Source organism: Baudoinia panamericana (genome assembly GCF_000338955.1).
Source record: "Baudoinia panamericana UAMH 10762 unplaced genomic scaffold BAUCOscaffold_2, whole genome shotgun sequence".
Classification (NCBI taxonomy): Eukaryota; Fungi; Ascomycota; class Dothideomycetes; order Mycosphaerellales; family Teratosphaeriaceae; genus Baudoinia; species Baudoinia panamericana.
Genome location: NW_006911258.1, coordinates 1,169,487 through 1,189,020, shown reverse-complemented (window position 1 = coordinate 1,189,020; position 19,534 = coordinate 1,169,487). Strand labels below are relative to the sequence as shown.

General features: G+C 55.0%; 6 protein-coding genes across 6 annotated transcripts; 4 read left to right on the top strand and 2 right to left on the bottom strand.

Annotated features, from left to right (window-relative positions):
• Positions 1-729: 729 nt before the first annotated feature.
• BAUCODRAFT_64185 (uncharacterized protein) lies at positions 730-3,363 on the top strand (the record flags this gene model as incomplete). Its single annotated transcript, XM_007674948.1, has 1 exon — positions 730-3,363. The coding sequence occupies one exon, from the start codon at positions 730-732 to the stop codon at positions 3,361-3,363; it is 2,634 nt and encodes an 877-aa protein (XP_007673138.1).
• Positions 3,364-3,948: 585 nt separating this feature from the next.
• BAUCODRAFT_63002 (uncharacterized protein) lies at positions 3,949-5,739 on the bottom strand (the record flags this gene model as incomplete). Its single annotated transcript, XM_007674891.1, has 3 exons — positions 3,949-5,297; positions 5,351-5,563; positions 5,619-5,739. The coding sequence occupies 3 exons, from the start codon at positions 5,737-5,739 to the stop codon at positions 3,949-3,951; spliced, it is 1,683 nt and encodes a 560-aa protein (XP_007673081.1).
• A 1,430-nt stretch (positions 5,740-7,169) lies between these two features.
• BAUCODRAFT_30380 (uncharacterized protein) lies at positions 7,170-8,325 on the top strand. Its single transcript, XM_007674831.1, has 3 exons — positions 7,170-7,216; positions 7,275-7,602; positions 7,660-8,325. The coding sequence occupies exons 1-3, from the start codon at positions 7,183-7,185 to the stop codon at positions 8,039-8,041; spliced, it is 744 nt and encodes a 247-aa protein (XP_007673021.1). The 5' UTR covers positions 7,170-7,182; the 3' UTR covers positions 8,042-8,325.
• Positions 8,326-8,854: 529 nt separating this feature from the next.
• On the bottom strand, positions 8,855-14,690 carry BAUCODRAFT_145288 (glycosyltransferase family 48 protein; the record flags this gene model as incomplete). The annotated part of the gene is made up of 2 exons (XM_007675218.1): positions 8,855-9,158; positions 9,214-14,690. The coding sequence occupies 2 exons, from the start codon at positions 14,688-14,690 to the stop codon at positions 8,855-8,857; spliced, it is 5,781 nt and encodes a 1,926-aa protein (XP_007673408.1).
• A 964-nt stretch (positions 14,691-15,654) lies between these two features.
• BAUCODRAFT_30378 (uncharacterized protein) lies at positions 15,655-16,268 on the top strand. Its single transcript, XM_007674830.1, has one exon. It carries the CDS (start codon positions 15,767-15,769, stop codon positions 15,950-15,952), a length of 186 nt encoding a protein of 61 aa, XP_007673020.1. The 5' UTR covers positions 15,655-15,766; the 3' UTR covers positions 15,953-16,268.
• A 941-nt stretch (positions 16,269-17,209) lies between these two features.
• On the top strand, positions 17,210-18,967 carry BAUCODRAFT_63465 (carbohydrate-binding module family 43 protein; the record flags this gene model as incomplete). Its single annotated transcript, XM_007674917.1, has 4 exons — positions 17,210-17,349; positions 17,398-18,197; positions 18,249-18,818; positions 18,882-18,967. The coding sequence occupies 4 exons, from the start codon at positions 17,210-17,212 to the stop codon at positions 18,965-18,967; spliced, it is 1,596 nt and encodes a 531-aa protein (XP_007673107.1).
• Positions 18,968-19,534: the final 567 nt, after the last annotated feature.

Sequence of the window (19,534 nt, the reverse complement as noted above, 5' to 3'; positions counted from 1 at the left end):
AAGCTCCCGTGCGAGCTGCACAAAAGCATTCCATTCCTCTGCCTAAACGTTCTACCTCTGCAACACCACCACCACCACCCTCATACCTCCACCACCTGCCGTCAACACACATCAACCATCTCCATCTCCATCCACAACCTCTCTGACTCCTCCCACAGAAAGGTGTACAGCGAGTCCGGCACTTCTTGTCAGCCTCGGGCACCGTTCACTGTACGTCAATCCCACGTAGCACCTCTGTTGAGCATCAGCCCTTCTTTCGCTGCTTGACTCGGTCAGTGACCGTTACTAACGCGTCACAATCGTAAGGCCAAACACAATCTCCCAGAAGCACCTTTTAATGTAAGTCACCCCTTGCACCCGCGACCTCAATGCATAACTGACATCTCCTCAGCAGGTGGTAAAACCATGGCTGGCCCAGCTAAGCAGCGCGCTGCCGACGAGCGTAGGCAACATGCCGCTCGTCAGCAGGGTTACGATCGTAGCACCACCTCCTCATCGTCATCCGGCAAGAACACCAGCGACGCTCCGCCATCACGGACCGCATCTAAGGCCCCATCAGTCGCCGGCTCCGCGACGAGCACTCGTCTCTGCGCTGGATATGACGGCAACCGTGAGCCAGACACTGCGAGCCAGTCTGGTGAGCGCAACCCGGCCACTTCGCGTGTCATCGTCGACCCCAAGAACTTCGACCTCGGCATGGGCGGCTGGTCGACTGTACGTAATTATGTCATGGATAGCAGCACTCCTGCTCGCCCTCATCCGTCAACTCTCGGTCAAGCCACCAAGATCGGCTTGAATAGCTTTCGTGTTACCAAGGTTCCGTCGAACGCTGTCTACCAGTTCGATGTAATGGTCAACAGCGGTAACGAGAAGCGTGGCCTCATCGAGAAAATCTGGCAATCCAAGGCTGTTACCCAGGCTTTGGGCTCGGGGTGGATCTTTGATGGGAACAAGCTTGCATGGTCAATGAAGCCTATTGACCGTGAAATTCGCATCAATATTGACCTCGACGCCGAGCAGGGTCGTCAGGTTCGTCCTGGTGGGAAGGAGAATAAGCACCGTGTTATGATCCGTCAAACGAATCATGTCGGCTTCTCTGTCCTTTTGTCCTACCTTGACAAAAAGGCTAGCTTCGATAATACTGGCCTCGAGGCGATCAACTTCTTGGACCATCTCTTACGGGAGTATCCTCGTATGCGGTTTACGGCGATCAAACGCAACTTCTTCGCCAAGGGCCAGAAGACGTTCGATCTTGGATCTTGTGTCGAAGCTTTCAAAGGTGTCTACCAATCGCTTCGTATTGGCCACGCGGGCAAGACGCAGGCTTATCTCACAATCAATGTCGACGTCGCCAACGGCACTTTCTGGAAGGCTTTGCCACTGACGCTCGCCATTGTCCAGCTTACCGGCCGTCGGGATATCAACGATGTGATTGCCGATCTTCAGATGCGTAAGGAGAAGAGTCGAACCTATACCGACCTCAAGAAGCTCAGGCGGGTACGTGTCCTTGCCCAGCATCGTAATAAGAAGACCCAAGGCAGGCCGGACGAATACGTTATTGAGCGCTTTGTACCGCAGGGTGCTCGCGACCATAAGTTCGACAAGGACGGCACGGTGGTCTCTATCTACGACTACTTTATGAGGGAGTACGGCATCCGCTTGCAGTACCCTGATGCTCCGCTAGTCAAGATGACCAAAGGCAAGAACACCGTCCTTCCGCTCGAAGTCCTCTCGATCAAGCCCAATCAGCGTTACGCGTTCAAGATGGACGAGAGGCAGACCTCCAACATGATCAAGTTTGCGGTTACTGCGCCACCGGAGCGCTGGAGCGACGTGGAGAATGGCCTGAACATGCTCAACTGGGCTGCCGATCCTGTGCTTAGGCAGTTCGGCGTAGAGGTCAGCCGCTCCAAGACCGTCGTTGATGCTCGTGTCATCAACCCTCCTGTTGTTCGCTTCGGCCTGGGCGAGGCTAAGCCCGGCACCAGCGGCCGGTGGGATCTCAAGGGCAAGAAATTCCTCACCCCCAATACGGCTCCGCTCAAGGCTTGGGGGGTTTGCGTTGTTCCTGGCCGTCGTGGCGGCAAGCCGGACAAGACCGTTGTCGAGAACTTCATCAAGGAATTTGTTAAGGTATACAAGATGCACGGCGGCAAGGTCGATAACCCCAACCCAACCTTCACGCTCGCGCAGGGTGACGACGTAGGGTCTTGGGTGACCATGACATGGAACCAGGCCGGCAATGCAGCTAATGCGCGTCCGCAGATGCTGGTCTTCATTTTGCCGGACAAGGACTCCACGACCTATGGTCGTATTAAGCGCTCTGCGGAGTGCCGTTACGGTGTCGTCTCGCAATGCATGCAATACGCGCATGTCATGAAATGCCAAGGGCAATACATCTCTAATGTCTGCATGAAGTTGAACGCCAAGCTTGGCGGGTCTACTGGTCGCGCTGTCGGACAGAAGTCAGGCGGACCTACCGGTCTGTTCACCGTGCCGACAGTCATCTTTGGGGCAGATGTATCGCACAGCGCTCCCGGCGGCCAGACTCCGTCTATGGCAGCATTGACTTGCTCCATGGATAAGCTTGGCATTCGCTACGCCGCGGCGTGCGAGACGAACGGCTTTCGCGTCGAGATGATCACTACAGACAATATCAACTCGATGATGAAGCCTATGCTTCAGGCCTGGGTGCAGAACGTTGGGGGCGGCAAGTTCCCAAGCCGCATTATCTATTTTCGGGATGGCGTATCCGAAGGCCAATACCAGCATGTGCTGCAGCAGGAGGTTCATGACATGAAGGCTCTGCTCAAGACCGCTGATCCGAACTTGAATATCCCGTTCATTGTGGTCGTGGGTTCCAAGCGTCACCACATCCGCTTCTTCCCAGAGCAGGGCAAGGGCGATCGTAATGGCAACCCGCTGCCTGGCACGCTTGTCGAAACCGGCGTTACTCACCCTTTCGAGAACGATTTCTATCTGTGCTCGCACGCTGCGATCAAGGGCACTGCTCGTCCTATGCATTATCACGTCTTGCTGAACGAGGTCGGCATGAGCAACGAAGAGCTGCATATGATTATTTACGAGCACTGCTACCAATACATTCGTGCAACCACACCGGTGTCGCAGCACCCGGCTATCTACTACGCCCATATCGCCTCCAACCGCGCGATTCCGCACGATCCGAAGTGGTCCGGCAGCAGTGACGGTGCGCAGACGGTGGCGAGCCGTCCTCGCTCCGGCTCTCAGTCTGGATCGCAGGGCAAGTCTGGTGGCAGCTCTTCTGGTGCTCCTGCGGATATTGAGAAGTTGTTGCCGATGCCGACGCAAGGCAGCATCCAGTCGGCTATGTGGTACATCTGAGCCACGGCAAACCAGCAACTGCGAGCGGATGCTTGCGTAACGGGAAGAGGAGACAAGGGCAAGCGGTAGAGGCTCGGCGAGTTTAATCGATGTGTTTGCTTTCTGATGCGATGGACCAGAGCCACTCGGCCTGCCTTTGCTGGTGGGCCGCTTGTCGCTTACCAAGGTGCTTGAGCAAAGTTATGATGCGTTAGCCCGAGACTGACTATGATGGGCTTGCTTGGTTGTGTGTTTCGTAGCTAGTCACAAACAATGAGAAAGGCTTTGGCCACCAAACCTGCGAACATTTCGCCATCACCACAGAAGTACACCATGCCTTGACGGAGCTGATGTGACGCATATGGGCGGCGCAACAGGCCGGACGGCATAACATAAGGGCATGAATAGCCACAAGCCGCGCCAGATCCACCAGCAAGTAAATACAAGATGCAGTGGTCACCGTAATATCGCCTTGAAAACCTCCACCATCTCACGGTTCGTAACACCATGCCGCGCATGCCAAAGGTGCAGCCTTCCTACCCAAACACCAACGCTAAGTCAATCGTCGAAACCTCAGCATGCCGCACCGCCCCTCCGCATCGCTCGTCACATATCCAAACCTCTAGCCACGTAAAACAACATATACGCCTCAGCACTGAGTGCCTCCTTCTCATCCACCTGCACAACCATGCTGTCATCGAAGCGATACCACTCGTGCTCGGCTTGCCGGCTGTAGCTGACGTAGTGTCCGTTATCAATCTTGCCTTTGTGGACGACGACGCTGCTGAGCTCGTATATGGGATCTGACGGTGTATATGCGCTTGAGTCCACCGTATCGGCAGCAGAGGCTTCATCATCCGGCGCATGACCGGTCGCTTGCTGCTGCGGTTTAGGCTTGTTTTTGCCACTGTTGCTTGGTACCGGGGTAGTCAGGTAAGGTGTGAAGTCCGCCGTTAACGGATAGCGGATCTTAGTCTCGATCTTTGTGCTTTGGGAAAGACTCTTTGAGTGGGAGAACCGCTTGAGGTGAACCGCAACGACCGGCGGCAGTCTGCCCAAGCTCAGCTTCTTCGTCGCCTCCTGGTTCTTGTCACATTTGCGGCAATGGTAGGAATCGGCGCTCAGCGTCTCGGCGCTTGTGAAACGATCAAGACACTCGGTCAGGTCCATTGGTAGGACTTCGCGGACGGTGGTGGTGCCGTTGATCATCGTAAGTTTCTTCTTCTTGACGCTGACGGCGGCACTGCGGATATCGAGCGAAAGGTCGAGGAAGGGATCGAGGGCTGTGGTGACGTTGCGGCAGGCCGTGCACGTAACGGTAGAGGTCAAGAGGCCGGAGAAAGCAGTGTGGATTATGCAGGAGCAGTCCTTCGCATCCTTCTCCGCTGCCTTCTGTTTGGCCTCAGTCTTGTTGTTGTTCTCCTCATCTTCCGCCTCGTCAGTCTCCGTGATCGCGGTATGCAGGCTGTTGATGAAGAAGTTGAGGAACTCATGCGCATCTTGCTGGCTGTACCCTGCCAGACCGCCACCGCCTTTCCAGCAGCCCTGCAGCATATGGACTGCACCATAGCCTTCGTGCTTCTCCTGACCGTAGAAGTCTGTGAAGATGTCGTCCAACGCACAAGACGTGCACGCTTCCCTTTCGCAGTCCGAGCTCTTGTGGCCTTCGCTCAAGAAGTAGCTCCGTATAAGCGGGTTGTGGACAAGCGATTGTAGGATGACGGACATGAAGCACGTCTGGCCCATGTTATAGAGCCCGCGAAGCCCAGTGGCGGCACAAGGGATGGTGGCAGTGTTGGTGGAGACGAATTTGCGGTCTTCGGAGCTGGCGAAGGTGGAGTGCTTGCGTTTCTTGGAGATGGCGTTGTTGCTGGTGCGGATCTCTTCGAATGTGGGATCGTAGACGAAGTCGCGGCACTCATGGCAGTATATCGAGCCGTTGCTGGACTCAACGGCTTGCTCAAGTCAGCTCAGACCAGTTCGATGCGCATAGCGGGGGCGGACGTACAGAAAGCGTGGTCCTTGCGGTGACGCTCGCGGCCTACGCCGATGCTGGGACATTGCAGACACAGGTATGTCACGCCGACGATAGTGTCCGTGCCAGCGCCACTCTTGTGAGTTCGATCGCAACTGTTGTCGTCCTTTCCCAACGCCTGAATGATGCGAGCGTAGCCTTCGGTGGCTTGCGTGCGCGCGGCCTGGAGGAGTCGCTTGATGTGTTCTATTCATTCCATCAGTTATGGCACCGGTATTTCGTGAGTGTCGGGTGAGTATACGGCATCCAAAGGTGGTTTGAGTAGGCGTCAGCGGCGTCTTCATCTCACTGATGGATCCCTTCTTCGTGGGCTTAGGCGTCTCCGCCGTGGCCGAAGTTGGTGTGAGCGTTGTCGTCGCCATCTTAATCGGTTCCCCCTCCCGTGCTCGCCTTGCCGTGTCGTTGTCGTGACCAAGATCACATCAGCCTTGTCACCGGATCTCGCGGAGATGCTGCATGCGAACAAGCATCGTCCACTGGTCTTGTAAGGCGAAGTCGATCCCGGCGGATGCTGTATATCGCTCCATATGCAGGTACTCTCGAATCCTGGGGTAGTGGCACGGTCCGGAAGTATCAGAGCGCCACATTTAGCGATGTGTGGCGCGCGATTGCGGCGCCAGTCAGCGATGAACCTGGATTAGGTGGAGCGGAATAAGGCATTTAGCACACCTACCATGCTCATCGGCTCGGCGACATTCAGATAGCTCCGCAGCAATGCCGTAGAGCGCTACAGTCACAGGTCGTTTCATGCTGTGACGGCCAGCTTGTAGCGCCTCGATACTTTAGCTGTTCGGCAACCATGGGAAGACGCGGCACGTATCCATCCAACCTGCTGTACTTCTGACTGGCGAGTACGGAATGGCCTATTCACGATGTCTGGTGCTTCTAACCTTCGCTCCGTCAACTCAAAATCATGTAGCTCTGCATGACCCAGAGAAAATCATTTATCTCTACATAAGACGCCTCCGGTTCCTTCATCAGAACACTCTCCCATCAAGAGTTCTTCAGACCAATAACGATCGGTACTCAGCGATTACAGATTAGCAATCCACTGTTGCCGGAGCTGGGACCGCCGAAGGATATAGTTCTGGTGGTGCTCCGTCAAACCCGCCTCAATTGTCCACATACGAGCGCACTGTCGAGTCTGGTTCCCAGCATCTCATGATCTCTATTAGTAACACGGTCGTCCGTAACTCCTGATACACTCAGCATGGGGAGCAATGTGTGCATGGTTGCTTGCAGTCTCCGTTCTTGAATCACCACGGGCGGCTAAACGATGCGCTTGGCGCTTGGATACCAAATGCGTCACTGTTTACTTCGTTGCTATGCAGCGACCAAATTTAGAGCCCTCGATGGCTGGGCTCGACCAGCCACAGATATCCTACCACCATGATTTCAGTGTGTGCATGCAGAGACGAGGGTTCGGGTGACTTGACTTTTGCGAGCTAAGCATTCTTTCTTTATCATCCCTACTGAATGACAAGTGCAACTCTCTAACTCCACGACGATCGCAGAGCGACGTCCACGCCAACGAAATCCGCTATTACAACCAAGCGCCTTCCTTGACCAAGTAGTCCTCGACAGAACGTACATACAACACGAAGCAGAGGAGAGGCGTTAGAGCACACTTTCGGCCGCATACCACAACCACGCGCACTCCCGGCCGTCTGGCCGTTGGAATCCAGCGAACATCCACCCATTCCAACCGCCCAGACAGCCGGTAGACCATCTCTACCATGGCGAATGTTCGCTTCGCAATCGGCTTGCAGCGCCTGATACCTTTTCTCGGATACCATCATGTGTTGATGATATTGATCGCCATCGCGATCATCCTACTATGTGCGTCAACCCTCCAACCTCACATTGTCGAAGATTGACTTACTGACAAGGATGATAGCGTTGCTGCTGGCAGGATGCTCCTCATCATCACCACTGATACCGGGGATCTTCCTCATATCGTTCTACTACCAGCAATATACGCCCACCTTCGACCCAACGCAAGTGGACCCGGGCGTAACAGCCGCAATAGCGAATATCGTCGGCCGGGCTCAGCTGGAAGTAAGAGTAGGCTACTTTGGCATCTGCGTCAACCCAGACGGCGGCGACTTCTTGTGCTCGAACAATGCAACGCTTCTAGCGGAGCAGGTCAGCGTGGACCAAGATCCACTGAACCTGATCTGGGTTGCTGAGACCTTCAAGAACGAAGTCGTCTTCCCATACCTGCTGTGAGTTCACTAGTCATTCGAGAAGGCCTCCCGTCCGCTAATGCCTGGTCCGAATAGCATCGTTGCCATAATACTGGCGTTCGTAACCTTCCTCCTCCTCGCCACCTTCCCGGGCTGGCACGAAGAACACGACGCCCGTACCGGATCAGACATCGACATCAAACCTTTCCCCTCCCGACCAGTCTCTCAAGTCGCACTCGCCCTCATCTTCATTGCGTCCATCTTCGTGCTTGTCAGCGTGCTGTGGCAGCATACTGCATCGGTGGCCGCTTCACAGATAGCGCAAGATTTCGGCAATGGATCAGTAAGGAGTGGAGTCGGCACGAGCGCAATGGTGTTGGGTTGGTTCGGGTTCGCCTTGTTGATCGTGGTGACAATTGGACTGTTGGTGATGATCTTGAGTATACATCTGCTGGATCGGTTGACGGACGGAGATTGATGAAGGACACGGGAGGAGAAGAGGATGGAAGCATGGCGGAAAACTGGACTGCGTGATCCAGCTTGCGCAAGCTTGAGGGGCTACATGACATACCAGCATCGAGGCGCGGAGTGCAGTTGCGACAACGTAGAAGGCTGAACTCGGCGAACGTTGGGCATGGCTGCCAAGTGGTAGTGATCGTCGCGCTCATGGTTGTACTGAGCGATAGAAGCCAAAGAAGCGGGCTATCACGAACTTGGTTGGAATTGGCGGCATTTGGGCGGCGCAATGGTATGGGGCAGTGGGGTTGAGCACTCACGATGACACGTTGTCTACGGACCACGAGGTACCGGAATGTGCAATACGAGGTTCTGTACAGAAGATTAAGAATGCAATGCCGCAAAATGGCTACCACGACAATACCTCCCTACGCACTGAGCTTCTCTTGCAATATACACTGGAAAGCAAAGACGTGAAAAGGTATAATGTAATGTAAATGCCATTCCGCACTATATACCAGCAAGGTGGTCAATATGCCACCTTTCCAGGCAATCCGCACAATTGCGCCGTTCCACCAAAGCTATCCGAATCTCTCTCAGCTTCTCTCGAAACAACGAGCGTCGGAAAGAGCTCTTTCCATCTATGGTCAATGCCAACTCCTGAAGCTAAGCTCAAGTCTGTAGAAACGCCATTAACATGCAATGCCGTTGCTTGTACGCGCCCGCAGCCACCCATTACCGCGCAACCATGATAGGGCGACACTGGTTACGGTTGTTACAAGTTGCGCCGATATGCCTCTTTCGAATACATTGTTCGCTTAGGGACCGTGTTCGTCTACTTGTAGTAGAACATCATCCGGCTGTTTGCACCCGCACCAACACTCGTGGCTGCCGCACCGCCGACAGCTGCGGTACCGGTCTGGCTGGTGCCAAGAGTGTCGTTGTTCATCCAGTTGGTCGGCTGCTGCAGCTCCATGAAGGCGACGCTGAAGCTAACGTACGGGCTGGCGATGATCGGTCCGATGATGAGAACAAGGAACAGCACGAACATCGAGAAGTACATAATGGCGTAGCGGATGACACGACGCTTGCGAAGGCGCGATTGCTTGAGCGAGTAGATTGGTGGGCGGATTTGACGGCTAGATGTCGAGTCAGCAACGAACATTGACCAAGGAGACTTGTAACCAAACGTACCTTGGCCTCAACCAGAAGAGCATGACCGAGTGGAACTTATCGACGTATGGGATAAGCACGGCCGGCAGCATGAAGAACAGCAGGAGATGGCCCAGCACAAAGTCCGAGGCGAAGAAGCCCATCTCGGTGATCTTGCACAAGAACTCTCGACCAGGCTGCGAAAGCGTGTGCCAGCCGAGAGTGTACCATTTACCGGTCCACCATGCTATGTTGGAAGTATCGGCACGGAACTCACGAGTGAGCGCCAAAGCAATGATTAGCTTGAAAATCCAGCGCTGGATGGCCGAGACGGCGATCATGCCAAGCAGAGTCTTCGTGAAGGACCATCCTTCCAGGAAGAATAGAACTTCGAAAAAGGCGATGAGCATGATGACGGAAATGGCGTGCGCGATGGCAGCCAAGACCGCGCCGAACTTCTTGCAGCACATGCTAAGTACCGGGCCCATGCAGCAGGCCATTGCGAAGAAGACGAACGCGACACCGGCGTTGACAGCGACGGGACCGAATGCGATGATCGCGATGCGGATTAGCGAGTTGGTCGGCTTGACTGTGACACCAGATTCCTGGTTTGCCGCAACCACACCAGTGCCGGAATTGATGTAGAGGTATGGGATGAGGGTTACAGCGACCAAGACGAGCGGGCCGATGATCTCGGCGAAGAACACGTTGGTGAACTTCGCGCGAGGCGTGTCGCCAGAGAGCTTGGCAGACGGCTCGCCGAGAGCCTTGCGCTTGAAACCAGTAAGGCGGGTACGTGACAGACGCACGAAGCCGATCCACGAAGCGGAGTGAGCTTTGGTGTTGCCACGGGACAGCCATCGCAAAAACTCGCGGTAGTCGATGAAGAAATCCGACCAGGCGAACTGGTGGGGGTTGAACAGGAACGGCGAAATGCAGAGTGCAGTGATAGACACCCAGAACCACAATAGCCAGTAACCCCACACCGTTATGGTGGCGAAGAGCAGCATCAGCATGAGCCGAGCGCCCAGGTAGATTGATGGAGCAGCGAAACGCGAGTAGAGGACACCGAACGGCATACGCGCAGTCGCAAAGCCACGACCAGTACCGATGTACCGAGCGCCGCCGAATGAAAGATCTTGCTGCAGAGAATAGGCGTAGATCTGGCAGACGAACACCTCGAACAGCGGTGACAGCGAGCTGAAGTGCTTGGCCAGACGTGTAGCGGCGCGCCAGAACCCACGCTCGGTCAACTCCTGGATCGTCAGTGGGACGAAGGAGATGAAGAAGACAATGAAGATCGAGACAATGCACCGCTCCACCCAGTTCATGATAGGAACCGTGTTGGCGCAGCCCGTCGGGTACAGCGGGTCGGTGAGCGGCACGTTGTGGTTGTAGTGACAAGTGATTGTCTCGTGGCGAAGAGCTCCTAGGTTGATCAGGCACCACATGAAGAGCTGCACCGACAGCATGATGAACAAATTGTTGATGTGGAAGCCCGGATGCGCGTAGTAGAAGGACAGGAAGCGATCCAGGGGAAGCTGCGTGCCGAGATAATAGTATTCGCGCGACAACATTTGCTCGCCCATACCGGTACCGATCTTGGTGGTGAAATTGAGGATGGAGCCAAAGCCCAAGTCACGACCCTTGCCGCACTGGTAGTACTCGCAGTGCTTTATCCGGCCACCACGAAGCAGAGCGTTCATACCGGCGTAGATGTCCTCATTCAGATGCAGACCCTTCTGCGCCTTGGAGACACCACCACGGGTGGTCATGAAGATACCGTTCAGGAAGTCAGGATGACCGTAGTGGAGCTTGCCACCAATCTGAGCCAGAGTACGAGCGAAGAGGGTACCGAAGGTTTGTTCCTTGCCAGCAGCTACGTCACCAAGGATACCAATGTTCTCAGAGAAGATGTATTCACGAGCACCAAGGATGGCAACCGGGTTGAAGTTGGTCGGCGGGATGCCAGGGGTGTATGGCGAAACGTTGTCGGTCGTCATTTCCTCAAATTCAGCGAGCACTGACCTGATCTTCAAGCACTCCTCAAGGTAGTTGTCCTGGTTGGCATCAATAAGCTGGATGTACTCGCCACGGTAGAAGATCAAGCAGTGATTCTGATTGTCAGATTTGCCGTCGCCGAGAATGGGGTTACCGGAAAGCAGGACACGGAACTTGGGACGACGCATGCCATTCTCCATGATCTCAGAGTGGCCATCGATGAGCGCGGAGTACAGTCTTGGATCCTCGCCATCGCTGGCTGGGGCCTCCTCGTCGAGATAGGCGATCTGCAGGTCGGGGTAGGCGCGAAGCAGGAACTCGGCATTCTCACGCTCTTCCTTGGAGAACTTGGCATAGCGTTGCATTGAAACGACGATCTTGAACTTGCGGCGAGCCATGCGCTCGAGCTCACGCTCAAGCTTGTCAGAGTTGCCACCGAACATCTGCACAACCTCTGGGTTCTCGACACGGTACAGCAGCTTGATAGCACGGCTGTAGTTCATGAAGCCAGAAATGGTGCGGTAAAGCGTCTGCGAGCGCAGCGAAGCCCAGATACGCGTACGGAGAGTGTACTCCGGCGCCGCAGACTTGAAGCCAATGCAGTAGAATGGAAGATCGTCGATCTTGCTCTTCTGGGTGTCCTTTTCAGTCTTGTCGAAGTCGCCGTTGAACTGCGACGTCTCGTCTGCGAGAATCTTGGTGTCCTTCACGAAGCAATCCCACTCGTGCGGATGCAGCTGCTTGAGGTACTCCAACATGGTGACACGTGAATACGGCTCGTCCTCGCGAATAATCTCACGAAGAGATAGCAGGATCTTCTCGCTGTAGTGCGGAATCATGACGGTGAAAGTCGGCATGTTATCGACCGGTAGCGGCTCCGGAATAGGTGTCGAGAGCGACTGAGCGAAGAAGGAAATACGACGCTCGGCTTCAGACATCATTGGGAAGAACTCGGTCTTGAACGAATGATCTTCCTGGGAGACGAAGAACGTGGGTGCACGAAGCGTACGCTTGCCCTCCTGCTCAGACGGCACCTGGTGGTACAGTAGCTTCTGGACGTGGTCGATAGCTAGCAAGTGCTCGCGGTACATCGAGATGACGATGGCGTTCCAGATCTGCGAGATGAGCACCTTTGGCTTGTACTTGATCTCCATGTCGGTCGTGGCCAGCACCTTGGAGTAGATGCGCTTCGGCAGACGGGAGAAGATGTTCCTCCATGGCGTCCAGATCGAGACACCAAGGTAGAAGGATCGTGCCACGGAGAAAACGCAGTTCCAGATGATGTACCAGAGGTAGGTATCCAGGAAGAACAGGATAAGATCCGTGAAGTACATGAGGATGAGCAGGACGATCGGCTGCTTGTAGCACAAGGTTGTCCCAATGATAGCATCACCGACACAATTGCGAATTTGCATGGTTGAAAGGATGCGAATCGGATCACGAATCGACAGGGTCAGGAAGAAGTAAGATTCGGACAACTTGGCACCGAAGACGAGAATCCAGAGACCGAAGGACATCCACATGTCATTGCCCTTTAGGCGCGGGAAGCTTGCCGTAAAAGTCTGACTGGCGACGTATGTGCGCCTTTTGCCGTTAAGGTAGCTGCCGAACAGACCGCCGAGTGGCATGATCGCGAAGAAGAAGAAAGTGGCCAGAGCGATGAGGAATTGAACCACACCGAGAATGACCGCGATCTTGCCGGTTTGCGAGATGCCGAAGATATAGACAGCGGGCGCAATGTTGATGACAAACATTCCGATGAGCAGAAGGAGGCGCTTCGTCAAGTGCTGAGCACCGGCCCATCGTCGTGGAACGTACAGCCACTCGGCAAGGGTAGCTCCGATCTGGATGATACAAGCCAGCGTACCGCCCAAGGCGACTGCAGAGAAATGAGCAGCCTTGTTCGGTTGATTGTTGAGCTGCTGCTGATAGTTCTTGGTGTAGAGCGTGGGCGAGTTGAACGCGGTGTAGAACCAGAAGATCGTGACGTGGATGACCCAGATACGGTTGAAGTTGGTGAGCATATGGAACCACGACCGGGTCTCCTTATAAGTCTTGAAGAAAGCCTTCTTCCAGACCACGTCTTGGAGGCGCTCGTACCGCTCCGCAGGTGGCAGATCGACAAGGCGGGTCTTATCCTCGAAGCCGATCCGCTCGATACCCTCCGGATACCAAAAGAGCTGGTTCATGTCGTCGTATCCAATGATACGGTTGTGGTCACGCTCCTTGCGGACGTACTTGCCTTCGTAGATCTCGTAGCCTTGGTCTCTGCAGAAGGTGTAGAGCGGTGTGATGCAGTTGTTGAGGTAAGTGAACTCCTCGACCGGCTCCACACGGTTCTGGCAAGCTGGCGAATGCAGGTAGTCATCTGCGCACTTGAAGATGAAGCACAGCGTCTCAGGCATGAAACGGACCTGATTGGCTTCACCCCAGCAAAGCAGGTAAAGCGCTATTTGACGGACACGATCATGCTGAGACATGCGGTTCATGCGCGTCTTCCAGCGGTACTCTGCGGCCTCGAGGCTGTTGTCGCCCTCCAGGCTCTCCAGAGTCGCCTCCTCGTTCTGTGGGTTGGCGTTCTTCTTGGCTGCCTTGCGAGCTTTCCGGGTGGCTCGGTTAGCTTTGCCCAGCTTCATGTTTGCAAAGCCAACAGCATCATCGAGGTCAAGGTGAGCGGCGAAGTACCACTTCCGGTAATTGGCATTCTCGCCACCTATGTAATCGGCGTGCAGTGAGAGCAGTGCTTGGTTTGGCGACATACGGGACGCACGAGAGTCGAGCAAAGTCATCAAGTGATCAAACATGTTCCGCATGCTGTCACGTTGGAAACCAAACTTGGCCGTGAGATCAAGGAAGATGTCCTCGATCTCCTCCTTAGAAAGCGGAATTTGAGCATCCGAAGTCCATGCTGGGTAGGGTTCTCTCGACCGTTGACCGGCAGGCAAAGCGCTGGTGTAATCCATTCCATAGACGGGAGTGGAAGCGCCAGATGATCGGTTGCCGCCGTATGAGACTTGCGATGACGGTGGGCGGTAGCCACGACCTTGGCCTTCACCATACGAGTTGAAGCGCTCGTCACCACGGCCATAGTAGTCCATCTCAGCCGCTCTAGCCATGTCAGATCTCATGGTAAAGTCGCTGAAGGTTTCCGAGTCCTCTTCGGAGTCATGACCGCGACGGCCTTTTCGCTGACTGTAGCCACGACCTTGCTGTTGATACTGGCCTTGTTGCTGGCCTTGGTCGTAGTACTGATCGTTGTAGTACTCATCCTGGTAACCCTGCTGGGCCCCGGCCTCATAGTAGCCATCCTGACCATAGCCTTCCTGGCCGGCCTGATAGTAGCCGTTGTCATCATAGTAGCCATCCTGCTGGCCATGTCCGTAGCCTTGCTGGTCGTAGTAGGCTTGCTGTTCTTCGGGATAATAGCCTTCGCCACCCTGTTGCCCCTGATGTTGTTGAGGGGCGTCCGGGTGGTGGGCGTACCCTTCGTCATAGCCGCCCTGTTGAGGGTGCGCCATGGTTGCGGTTTGTATTAGAGATTACTGTTCGGAGATGTCAGCATAAACGATACTTAGGCGGGTGAAGAGTCTTATGCCGCTTGGCAGCGCCCTTGTCTGAGACACATTCACTGCGGCTCAGAGCGTAGACACGTACCGATTCAAGCCTGAACCATTCGTCGGAGTATGCTCAGAGCGCGTATAGTCGGAGTATTAGCCTGCGTGTTGCAGGTTGGAGCGAATGAACAAGGGGGGCGTTGGTGAGGCCGCTGCTGCGTTGTTGATTGCGGGCTGGCAAAAGCGAGCGTCGTGGCTGTGGCTGCACCCGTGTTTGGATACAACGTGCCTTCTCTCTGCAAGAGACAGAAAGCAGTGACTGCCCGCTGACTTTGCGCGACTGCCTCTTCTCTGCTCACACGCTCACACTTGCACTGCAAATGTAAGATGTGATGGCGATACACACGAGGGGTGACAGTTGGAAAGCGGGTTGTTGCTGGGAAACCGCGCGTCGAAACCAATGCGCCTCCTTACGCTTGCGCGATGATTGGCGGAGAGGCGGCCACAAGTCCGATGGCAAGCTACCCGGCCCGGTATTTTGCAAACGGTGCCGACTTCTGATTCAGCTCCACCCCAGGTGAATGTCGGTATGGGTAGAGAGAAGGAGGGAGAGAAGGGGAGAGTGGATGAGTGGATGGAACGCACGTAGATGGCAGCCGTAAAGATTTGGCTGAAGGGGCGTGGCAGGGGCAGAAGTTCAAAAAGGGGACACTCGCGATTTTGTTAGGCAAAACGCGGACTTGTCGCTCGCTTGCTCGCCGCTCAAACTGCCCGGGATAAGGACAGGGCCACCCGCATTGAGGATCCTCTTAGCGCCACAGTCGTCCTGTCATCTTGCGCCAGTTCTCAGCAGCCAAACGAAGCTTTGCCGCAACGGCTTTTCCCTTCTGGCTTGTCCCTTCTGACTTCCCATCGCCATGTAAGGCTAGCCAGTCGTTGTCCCCTGCAACGACCTAGTCCATTTGCCCACCCAATTTACCCGTCGACTATCCTTGCAGGCCGGGCTGCATCGACGATACGGTATATCTCCGAATATCGCCATGCTCAACCATGTCAACGAAGCTACTGCATCGCCCGAGTGGCGAAAGGACGATCTTACTGCTATTTTTGCCTTAGACTGCGCTTCCGCCTCACCTAACATCATGCAACGCATGCAAGACCGACGACCAGCCCCGCCACATTGTGTCCCACCTTTTATTGCTCGAAAGAGAATGGAGACGTTGTAGAGACTGCCATGTGTGGCCACTTGGCAGCGCCCTCCTTCGAGAATGCGAGGCGTTCCAGGCGAAAACTGTTGGCATGCATGAGTGACACCAGTCGGATAGCGTTATCAATTGATGTATCGCTGAAGGTACAATAACTACATACGGGCGCAGTTCAACTCAACTGCATCGTACAAATGGGTGCTTCAGGACGTACAACCTGGACAAAACTTCAAACCTCCGTCTCGAAGACATTGTCCGACATGTTCCTGCACTAGTTCGGTAGTTAACTGCGAGTGGTGACGGCACCAACGATGTGGATGTTCTCGTAAGCCTATAGTATGCGCATAGATTGCGTTGCATTACTACGCCATGCTATACCTGCATGGCTGCTATCTGCCTCATCTTATGAAGTAGCGCCAGACTCACTGGCGCTCTCATTTCTAATGCTCCCGAGGGGCGCTGAGCAAGAGGACCGTGAAATTACCTGCCCTGAGATACCTCGTCAGTCCTGTTCCCTGAACCTCAAGATCCGTCGTGATCGACAAGAGATCTTTCCCGCGGCAGCCGGCAAGCTCTTGTGAAGCTTGTAGAAAAGCGTTGAGCCCACATTCTACGGGAGCGCGTGCGCGGGGATAGCAACCGCCACGCAGTCATTTGGCATTCAGCAAGGCAATCACCTCGAATCAATCAATTCAGAGACGATTCATTTGATGCTTACTCGGTTGTGATAATGATTGCGGCGCGGTTCGTGAACAGCAGAGGCGTTGACATCTTGGACGGCGGTCATGACGCGTTCCAAAGCCAGAATCTATCGTGCACCCCCCAGGAACACTTCGTACTTACAGTGTCTCCAATCAGCTTCGAAGCTGTTCACTGCAAGCGCGGCTTTCTGAGCATGTGGGTGGCGGTTGGTAGCTTCGACGCGCAAGCCGCCCCTCCGGATAGCCTTTGCCCCATTCAGAAGTCCGTATCCCTGACAATCCGAAACAACACACTTGCAGCTTTGTGTGCTGCGGCGTACTGTGCTCCTCTGCAATCTTGCCAGGGACACTGCTTACTCGAGAACCGTTCTTTCTTGGTGACGTTGTTCAGAGTGAGACTTATTGGGTATCGCTACTTCTTCGTACCATCGTTCAAGCAAGTATCACTCGCTTGACTTGCGAAGTGTTCATTTCAGGAGACAACACACCCCAACTTCTTTCCACCCACTCGTACGAAGCTTGACGGAAGTGCAAGCAACAACTCCATCGCGGAGAGTATTATATTGAACGGGACAACATGAAGAGCTTCAGCGTCTCATCCGTGGCGACGGCGGCCATCGTGGCAACGTCGCTGCTGGTGAGCAGAGCGGCCGCGGCCGTAGATCCCATTGTCATCAAGGGATCGAAGTTCTTCTACAAGACCAACGGCACACAATTGTGAGCACATAAACTTATCGTAGGCGCTGCGGTGGCTGATTGAGACAGCTTCATTCGAGGTGTCGCATACCAACAAGACTACAATGGCAACGGCACAGCCGGCTACGGCTCGAACGACCAGTACACCGACCCTCTCATCAACATCAACAACTGCAACCGCGATATCCCTTATCTTCTGCAGCTGAACACCAACACCATCCGCGTGTACGCCGTCGACCCAACGCGCGACCACAGCGCGTGCATGGCCGCTCTCGCAAACGCTGGCATCTACGTGATTGCGGATCTGTCTTCTCCCACTATCGGCCAAAACATTGACCGTAGCAACCCGCAATGGAACGACGGAATCTACGCGCGCTACACGGCTGTTGTGGACGCTTTCCAGAACTACACCAATGTGCTCGGCTTCTTTGCCGGCAATGAGGTGTCGAACGCGCCAAACAATACCAACGCCAGCGCTTTCGTGAAGGCTGCTGTCCGCGACATGAAGGCTTACATTAAGAGCAAGAACTACCGCACCATCGGTGTTGGTTATGCCACCAACGATGACGCCGACATCCGCGTGAACATGGCCGACTACTTCAACTGCGGCGATGCGTCGTCCGCAATCGATTTCTGGGGCTACAACATCTACTCCTGGTGCGGTGAATCCTCGTACACCGCTTCTGGTTACGATGTCCGCACGCAAGAATTCTCGACTTACTCCGTGCCCGCATTCTTTGCTGAATACGGCTGCAACAACGTCGAGCCGCGTCCTTTCACCGAGGTTCAAGCCCTTTACGGCCCGAACATGAGTACCGTTTGGTCTGGTGGTATTGCCTACCAGTATTTCCAGGAGGCCAACAACTACGGTAAGTGCGCGGAGAGCGGGAACAAGCTTCTTTATGCTGATCTTCATCCAGGTCTTGTGACCGTCAGTGGCCAAAGTGTTACCACCAACCAAGACTTCAGCAACCTCAAAACCCAGCTCGCCAGCATCTCCCCCTCGAGCGTCGCCTCTGCTAGCTACACCCCAACCAACTCTCCTCAGGCCTGCCCCTCTGTAGGCGGCAACTGGAGCGCCGCAGCCACCCCTCTTCCCCCAACCCCGAACCAGCAGGTCTGCAGCTGCATGTACAACAGCCTGGGCTGCGTTGTCGCCGGCAGCACTAGTGAGGACAACTATGGCTCGCTCTTCGGCACCGTTTGCGGCTATGGTTCCAGCGTGTGTGCCGGCATCACCAGCAACGCCACGACGGGCACTTACGGCGCCTTCGGCATGTGCAATGCCACCGAGCAGCTGGCCTACGCATTCAACAACTACTACGTTGGCCAGCACAGCAGCGCCAGCGCTTGCAACTTCGGTGGTGCTGCGACCTCGAAGGCTGCTGCGTCAGCCAGCGGTGCATGTTCGACTCTATTGGCCCAGGCTGGTACCGCAGGCACTGGTACCGTCACGAGCTCGCCTACAGGCACTGCTGCCTCCGGGTCGGGTTCGTCGGGCTCCTCTGGCTCATCGGCAGCGAGGAGCAGCAGCATGGCCGGCCCTGGCTCAGCGCCCTCCGTCGAGTCCGGCGTTTTCGCGATGGCCTTCATCGTCACCATCGCTGCTGTCTCGGGCATGGGCATGATTCTGTTGTAAGCGTAAGCCTCTATAGAATGTGGCGGGCGTCATTCGAAGTGCTTAAAAAGGAGAGTGCTACGTTGACAACCAAGCGATCAGGCGGCCGAATTCGCACAGCAGGCACGAGCACACGGTTGAACCTATAGCAAGGGTCAACGTGGGCAGTTCAGTAGCATCTACATGCACCGGCTCACGTCAAGTGGAGCATAGAGGAGCGTTGAGGCATTATTCGGGCATTGGCGAGGTGTTTTGCTATGGCAGGGAGTATGTACAGCTCCAACGTTGTCCAATGCATGACTGTTTTCCTTCAAGGCTTTTGCGCCTCCTAACACACCGAGCCTCAAACGTCTATCGAGGTGGGCTTTTCCAATTTGGATGTTAATGAGGGGCTGTGCCTGGCCGCAGGTCTCACCACGGGCTTGAAGCAGTCTTGGATGCTTGCTGCGCCAGCGAACATGCAATTGTAACTCGCGCAGATGGGGCAAGCATATGTCCTAAGGTGTCGCCGGGTCGTGTGCCATGAATGTCAAGCACAACGTTTACAAAGACGAGGTAGCAGGTGAATGTGCTGAGGTAAACAAGTGA

What these genes read in the sequence shown, in the direction of transcription:
- BAUCODRAFT_30378 (XM_007674830.1), top strand. Translation starts at nt 15,767, where the DNA reads ATGCTCAACCATGTCAACGAAGCTACTGCATCGCCCGAGTGGCGAAAG.
- BAUCODRAFT_30380 (XM_007674831.1), top strand. Translation starts at nt 7,183, where the DNA reads ATGATATTGATCGCCATCGCGATCATCCTACTAT. An exon ending in CATCGCGATCATCCTACTAT is followed by an intron (nt 7,217 to 7,274) that starts GTGCGTCAACCC and finishes CAAGGATGATAG; the next exon opens with CGTTGCTGCTGGCAGGATGC. An exon ending in GTCGTCTTCCCATACCTGCT is followed by an intron (nt 7,603 to 7,659) that starts GTGAGTTCACTA and finishes TGGTCCGAATAG; the next exon opens with CATCGTTGCCATAATACTGG.